The sequence below is a fragment of the Acipenser ruthenus genome, chromosome 20, assembly GCF_902713425.1.
Source record: "Acipenser ruthenus chromosome 20, fAciRut3.2 maternal haplotype, whole genome shotgun sequence".
Lineage (NCBI taxonomy): Eukaryota > Metazoa > Chordata > Actinopteri > Acipenseriformes > Acipenseridae > Acipenser > Acipenser ruthenus.
In genome coordinates this window covers 28,100,166-28,108,128 of record NC_081208.1, presented here as the reverse complement: position 1 = coordinate 28,108,128, position 7,963 = coordinate 28,100,166, and the positions used below count along the sequence as shown (strand labels likewise).

Below are 7,963 nucleotides of genomic sequence, written 5' to 3'. Positions count from 1 at the left end.
AATTAAACAGCCTTCCTCCTTTCATTCAAGTCAACTCCGCCAGTCCCACCTACTCTACATATACAGACATAGAGACTGGGTGGGTCTGACATTGTTACATTGCCACATGAATTGAATGGAACGAGGAAGGCTGAGACAGAACACATGTCATTAAGCACCACTGTATGTTTGTATAGAATCCAGCACAAAGCGTGAGAAGAAGCATCTAGAGGCTGGCAGTTTGCATTCCAATCATAGACACCTTTTATGTGGTGTTTGGGGGGGGGGTCTTCTATGTAACATTGTGGAACACACGCTTAATCAAGGGTTACCATATGACTCCATGTACACTAGGACAGTTTGGGACAGTTGAGGCTTTCCAACTCACATCCCAAAGCATTCTGGGAAGTGTAGTCCTGCTGTGAAAGGTACCTGAGACAAAAAAACATACCAGTACGCATTGCGATGTGAGCTGAAAAGCCTGTCCCAAACTGTCCTAGTGTACACAGTTATATGGTAATGCTGGCTTAATCCCATGTATTTAATTTTAATAAGACATCAAAAGCAGGTATTTTTATTCAGAGGTAGAGGTTTTATTGCGTAAAACATTGGATAAAACTTTACTGCTTCAAAGACATTTTAACTTGTAACAGCAGAAAGAAAACAGTCATTGCTGAAAAACAAACAACTTTGAATACCTCTATACCAGAATAAAGTTATGTCAACAGATGTGTAATAATAAATAATTACCAAGAATAATCCTTAAATACAAAGTAATCTACTTGTTAGAAGCTTAGCAACAAAACCCTCTACTCTATGGTTCTCATATCTCCTCCAAGACAGAAATATTCTTCATGTAGGAATGTAGAGAGTATTATGACCAGTATCACAGACGACAGAAGTTACAGAGAAAGAAGTTGACATGTTTAGACTTGAGAAGCATGATGATATTCAGAATCTGACAATGCATCTCTGCGGCTGTCACTTGTTTGCATTATGAGTTACAAATATTATGGGGGAAAAAGGGTAGGAACAGTAGCATCGGACCATATGGAATCAACGAACACTTCACAAAGAACAGGGACTGTTTCCAGTGTCACAAACAGAATGATTGCCTGTCATGTCTGACAAATGCTCAAAAGACACAGAGGAATACTGAAAGAGCTGAAAAAGTGCGAGAAATGGAATGTGTGTTTTTTTTTTTTTTTTTAATCGTTTTTTACTTTTTAGGTTGTTTTTTTTTTCCCTAAAATACTGAGGCGGCGCACACACACACACACACACACACACACACGAAAAGCAAGCGACTGACAGTCACCAAACACAGTAGTGCAGTTCAAACCCTAAAGCTTACTACAATCAGAAAGTACTTTAATAACATTGCAATCCCTCGATTGGGCATGTAGAAACAGTTGCATTAAGTTTATCAACTCGATTTAAGTAAGGCAGTGAGAATACCAGAAAAAACAATAAAGCAGCTTATGCCAGATGGGTCCTAATTACGAAGCAACCTCATTTAAACTGTAACTTCACTGGAATGATATACTTTTACTTCACCAGCATGTGCAAACCTTTTCTTTTTTTCTTAGCCTGAGATTTTCTTTTTCCTGTCTCAGGGTAGCGCTAAGAATTGTATTTACATTGATTGCAGTTTAGTATATTGTAAACTGCTTTAGGCAGAGTTTAAATGTTTTAAGGCCCAGGGGTTTTAGTGTATTCTCCCAGCCTGCATGGGAAGATATTGACTTTTTTAAAGTCTGGATGATTTCTTTTATCAGAAGACATTAATACTTTTCTACTGCAGCAATAAAAAGCACCACGTTGTTTTTTGGGGTTTTTTTGCCTTTAAAAAAAGAAATACAATAAAAGGCTCTATACTTTTTACTGCTTTTTTCAAGCTGGTTTGATAGGGTCTGACCCTTTTTTTCGATTTTTCCTTTCAGAAAATAATTTTAAAAAAAAATACATGGAGAAAAAAAAGACGTTCTTATCCTCTCAAAAAGCTTCCTATATGAAGATGAACATAAAGTTGGAAATCCATATTGTACAAAAGCTAAAATTTGTAAAAAATATAGAACAAATTTATGTTTTACAAAAACAAAGAAGAATTAGCTAATATGCTATATTAGAGACAAAGAGCAGGTTTTCTTTTGTACTTCAGCTACTTCATAAGAGCTTAATTAGGAAGGTGGTCCTGCACTGTGGCTTTATCAAAAACTGACAAACTGAAAACGGACCATGTCGGGGGGGGGGGGGGGGGTTGGGGGGGGGTTCCTTCATTCAAATACAAGGAGCGAAACTCTTGCTACAAAAGAAACGTTTCTCACTAGTGCCCCCTACAGTCAAGGCAAGCTAGCTTCAGCACTATACAATGTGTATGGACACCAAAGCAGTACTGTTTCTTTAGAAAACAGAACAAGCCTTCTTGTATGTCATCAGCATCATCGAATAAAAGGAAACTCTTTCCCTCTCAATACTGCACGTTGACCACCAAAAAGGAATGACCTGCTTGACATATCTCTGCAGATAAATAATTTCTTTTAATATTCAATTGGCTGTGAAAGTGAATGTAATATTCCAATCCTCTTCAATACAGGTCAGTACTGACCCTTGCCTGTGGGCCAGCTAGGGTTTCTCCTATAGTGCAGTTGCGACACCGCCTGAATTGATTTCTTCTGCTATGACAGCTCCAGTCAGGCTGGCACCATGGCAGTCTACCAGCACATCTCATTACCATGCTCAGCGAATGACAGCAGCTGGTGTCATGTTATAAAGGTGTTTTCAATGCTGAAAATTCAGCCCCTCGATCTTCAAGGCGTCGCTAAATCGTTTGGACGTATCGTCTTTCTGGTAAAAGCATTAGTTTTGGACAAAAAATCACTTTAAAGATTTAATGTCCTTTTTTTTTTAAATAACATGAAGTAACCTCCTCCCACTTTTTATTTATTTATTTATTTTTATAATAACTTTTGTTTTCACAAGTTTATTTGTGCGGAAGCCATTTTGGAGGGCTAGAAACTTCTTTTTTGTTTTCAAATCCTATCATTTTATTTTCTTATTATGTGATGTTGTATTATTTAAGATTATTGGAAATTTAAAATGTCTCCTCCCTTAACCCTCCACCCCACCCCACCCCACCCTCCCGGATGCACATGTGAAAACCTTGGGGGGTCCTTGTTGGTTCTGTACACTTGTTGAATGGTGTTATTCCTGGACACGGCCTGCCTCTGGCGTGTTCTCTCCAGAGCTCCCCGGCGTCATGGCGTTCATGTCTTCTGAATTCCCCGAGGTGTCGGAGTCCACTCGGGACCGCTTGAACCGCCGGTCGGGGTATTGGCTGTTGTCGAAAGGCATGCGATGCACACACAGCACGTGGGTTTTTAAGTTCCCCTTCTGGGAGGCACTGTACGGGCAGTATCTGCACTGGAATGGCCTTTGAGCTGTGGGTGACAAACAAAGGAGAGAGGCTTCTTTAGGTTAGATTTCAACAAGTTGCTTTTTGTGAGAATGACATTGTTCAATAGTCAACGAACTGCAGCTGGCAGGTAGTTGTTGACCAGCGCTAGAACTGAAACACACATTAACTGAAAGAAAGATAATTGAAATGTACTGGCTTTATCCTAAACTGTCTTATGAACCAGTGTACCTCTGACTAAATAAACCCCTTATGGACCAGTAAACAAAAATGCACCCTGTTTTCTATTTTGTAATGTAAAAATATCTATTTTTTTGTTTGTGATTGAGAGGAAGGGGTTTGATATAAAAATTACATAGATTTTTTAGTGGTGTAACGGGGCTGAGGCTGGACACAAATACAAAGCAGATAGCAATAACATGCAATGGGAATATACAAAATACAGATGGGTTTTCTTTAAAGGTTCAATAAAACACAGTGTGGCTAAATACACATTTGCAGTGCTAATGTACTTTTTGGCTTTAAAAAAAAAACTGACAATGTCTGCACATGAGACGCACAGACAGATCAAAAGGGTTTGCTACAAGTTTTAGGTTTTAAATGTTTCAGTTGTCTGACTTTTAAGATACACCAGTCAAAGGCACACAATAGAGGCATTTTATTCATGTGAGGTTTAATTTCACACTCTTTTACATTATGTTAAGTCTAAGTAGTGTATTTTTCTTAACCCATTTTATACTTAAGAGAATGAATGTACTCCAACAAGTCAGCTTTGCTGTACTGTGTAAAGTAAATAAGGAATGGGCTCAGTTATATTGTCACTGTACAGTGCAGTGGAGGTAAAGAGCACATTCATTTTTAATATATCAAAATGCATATACAGGTCAGAGAGTAAGGAAAGAACAAGGGCCACATTGCTCAAAACAGATGTACTGGAAGAAACAGAATGTTTTTGGACTCTTTATCTTCAACATGGTTATGTACAAACAAATTGCTTGAAATGAATGTAGCCAGGTTTTCTACATTCAGCTGTGAGTGCATTAGGCTGTTGTGAAAAGATATCTTATTAAAAATGTACTTACATGCCCAAACAAAATTGTGAAGTGGCATGAAGGTTAAAAAGAAGACAGAAACAAAAGCTCATTCTCCAGCAGAACTTGTAAGGCTTCAGTTTAATGATGTACACACACTGATTATTTCAGAGCCTTCATTAACCACAGTGCTGTACTGAAAATAAGCTTCTCAGTAAGCACTTCTTACAGGGAGAAAGAAAATGGTTTGAATTGAAATCCAACTGTACAGCTCCTTCTCTCTCCCTCATTCTCCATTTAGATACTTTACATGAGTATTTACAAAAACATGAGGAAAACGGTGTCTATGTAACATCTGTTATGGGCATTGCACTTTAAAACAAGGAAACATATAATTACATAATAAGACAGACTGTATGTTCTGTAAAAGACAGTGTGCGTCGAGATGTTGAGAAGTCAGGTGCCTTGAATTACCTGAGAACTCTAAATTATAGTGCAAACGTGTGTTACTACAATTATAAAATAAAAATCGTATTTTTCTTAGAAACTACCAGTAAATCAAAAGAATAGTATATGTCTCTATGGTTTTGGGTAACTTCATTAATGTTGTTTTGTATGTATATATGCTGGGTGGCACCATGACGAACTGAGGGTGGCATTGAATCAGGCTGTTCTATACAATGTAGCTTCAGATTTTTCATTCAGAAAGGTTGCCAGTGTTTTTTTTTTGCTACCTCCGTCTATAGTTCCTTTCATTTAAGGAAGCAGTAGAAACCATTTCCTTGGGTGAAAGGCTTAAGCTGCACGGAACACAAGCAGAATGAAAGAGAGAACATTCTGGGAGGTTGTTTTCTGTTGATTCTGTTGTCATAGAATAGGAACCTGTGTATAGCAACACACAACAACAATCAAAAACAGCTCCCCTTTGTCTGTTCTGTGAAAGCCTTTCTGAAATGAAAGGCGTCAGATTTAGCTTTTCGTTCTTGGCGTGATTCTGAATGTATGGCGGAGGAATGACAGATGTCTGCAACCAGCTGCAAGTTTCAGTCTAATCCACTTACGCCACTGCGGTCACATAGACCAAAACAAATGGGCAGCTTCTTACATTATACAAAACATGCCAGCATTTCTCTGTTGGATAATGAAGCTGATACTCCATGTCCTTTCTTTGTTTTAACATTTCTTCCCATTACAATAGAAACATATCTTTCTTTTCCAACAACATTTCCAGAACAGAAATCAGTCCTTCCTGTCCTATTTTATGCTGCCACTTCATTCCTCTGATGTACGTGACAAGGTGACAGGCATAACAGGCTGCCCAATCGATTTGTTTCTATTATGGTGAAAAAAAATCCACATTTACTTAGTGGCTTTCCAACTAAAACAATGACCAGAAAAACGACTTATTCGTCCCCTTTTCTTTTTTCTCTGGGATTATCTCAGTAGACTAATTAACCCCCGAAGGCCTTGTGTAACCGAGATCAGAGGCCAGCCAAACTGCAGAACACACCATTACTTCCTCAAAGAGCCTGCTAACCCTACAGCTTGTTGAGCAACAACCTTTCAAACCCTCCCTCCTCCATGCCTTGTAAAAGATGGGAAAGGACAAGGAGTCATGTGGCTCCCTCTCTCCCCCACCGGTAGTCTCAACAGCTGTGGAGCATTGTTTCAGAACACATTTATAAAAAGATGCGTCGAATTTTGCCTGTAGCACGGCGGAGTATGGTTTCTAACCCTTTAGGTTAAAACAATAAACGTGTGTGGAGTAGTGGTTAGGGCTCTGGACTCTTGACCGGAGGGTCATGGGTTCAATCCCAGGTGGGGGACACTGCTGCTGTACCCTTGAGCAAGGTACTTTATCTAGATTGCTCCAGTAAAAACCCAAGTGTATAAATGGGTAATTGTATGTAAAAATAATGTGATATCTTGTAACAATTGTAAGTTGCCCTGGATAAGGGAGTCTGCTAAGAAATTAATAATAATAATAAGATAACCCCCACCACTCCCCTTCTGACTGTAGAAAACCACTCAAATATCCTCATATGGTTTCCCCCTGGTGTCTCACAAGCAGTGCTACTTTGGCAAGGAATCAGAAATACTCTTATATAAATTCCATTTGATGCCAGCACTACCATCTGTGAGTAAAAAAGCTTCACCTATGTATGTCAGGAAAAGCCACTCTCTCTGTGACAAGAGGGGGGGGGGGGGGAGACATTTGATTAATTTGGAGAATGCTTGTGATTTGCTCATATATTATTATAACTGCTCATCAGCACATGACAAATTCCCAGCACTGTGCACACAAACCCGCTTGGTTTCAGCATTTTTTTTTTGTGAGCTGGCACCTGACAGACTGCAGAGCCACTAATGACTTTCAGATGCTTACAAATAGTAATTCTATCTTCAGAATAAGAGGAAAAAGCTGTAGGAAAAAAGTGCAGTTAGTCTGTTTAATTTCCGTCCTGTGTGTTATTTGGAGTTAACCCCTGACAAGCTACCTACCTTCAGGAGGAGTAAGATGAAAGCAGGAAGAGCATCATGTAGGAAAACACACCATGATGAGAGATCCATATACTTGAAATAGAAAAGACTGTGGCACTTCACTTTAAATCAGCAGATGAGCAAAAAGATTCACATTGAAGGCCTTTGAATTTGAATTAGATTAAACTTGTTAAGTATTGTGTGTGTGTATATATATATATATATATATATATATATATATATATATATATATATATATATATATACTGTATATATATGATTTTATAGATTATAACTACTTTAAATAGATTCACCCTACAAAACTTTCCAAAATATATTACTATATTCTGGTCTACAGCACATTTTGATTGACTTCAGCTTCTGAAACCAAAAATATGTAGTGTCTCCCAAGGAAAAATAAAACACAGACGGTGTAAGCAATAACATGTGATGCACCATCTGTCCACGAATAATAACCTGCAAGTTCTAAAGACTTACAGATTACTCAGCAAACAACACTTCCACACAGAGCACATAGTCCCCATTGAATACCAGCGCACACTTTCACACAGCCACCAGACCGTATGGGCTTTGGGTACTGATAACAAAACCACAAAGTAATGTAGGCACTGGTTAGCATTTTATCAAACAGCCATCATTTCAGATACATGACATACTTGAAAAATAGTAAATAATGAGTGTGTGTGTGTGTGTGTGTGTGTGTGAAGGCAATTGACAACTGTTTGAACGCTAAATGATTCACAAGTTAATTACTGCATGGGTTCATTTAAAAATATACCAGTATAGGCTTTCCCTCTTAGATCTAACATCCTATGGGAAAGCAAGAGCATGTGTTAATTGTATTATTATTATTATTATTTATTTCTTAGCAGACGCCCTTATCCAGGGCGACTTACAATTGTTACAAGATATCACATTATACATTATTTCACATTATACAGATATCACATTATTTTTTTACATACAATTACCCATTTATACAGTTGGGTTTTTACTGGAGCAATCTAGGTAAAGTACCTTGCTCAAAGGTACAACA

At 38.2% G+C, this 7,963-nt stretch overlaps 1 protein-coding gene across 6 annotated transcripts in view; it reads right to left on the bottom strand.

Moving 5' to 3' along the window:
* Nucleotides 1-556: 556 nt before the first annotated feature.
* The window catches only part of LOC117425893 (zinc finger protein 536-like), a 149,599-nt gene continuing 142,192 nt past the window's right edge, over nucleotides 557-7,963 (bottom strand). For all 6 annotated transcript variants that reach the window (XM_058993787.1, XM_058993792.1, XM_058993790.1 and 3 more), the window contains one exon: nucleotides 557-3,419. In XM_058993787.1, the coding sequence (XP_058849770.1) occupies nucleotides 3,184-3,419 (236 nt within the window). In that variant the 3' untranslated portion in view covers nucleotides 557-3,183. The remainder of the gene's footprint in view (nucleotides 3,420-7,963) is intronic.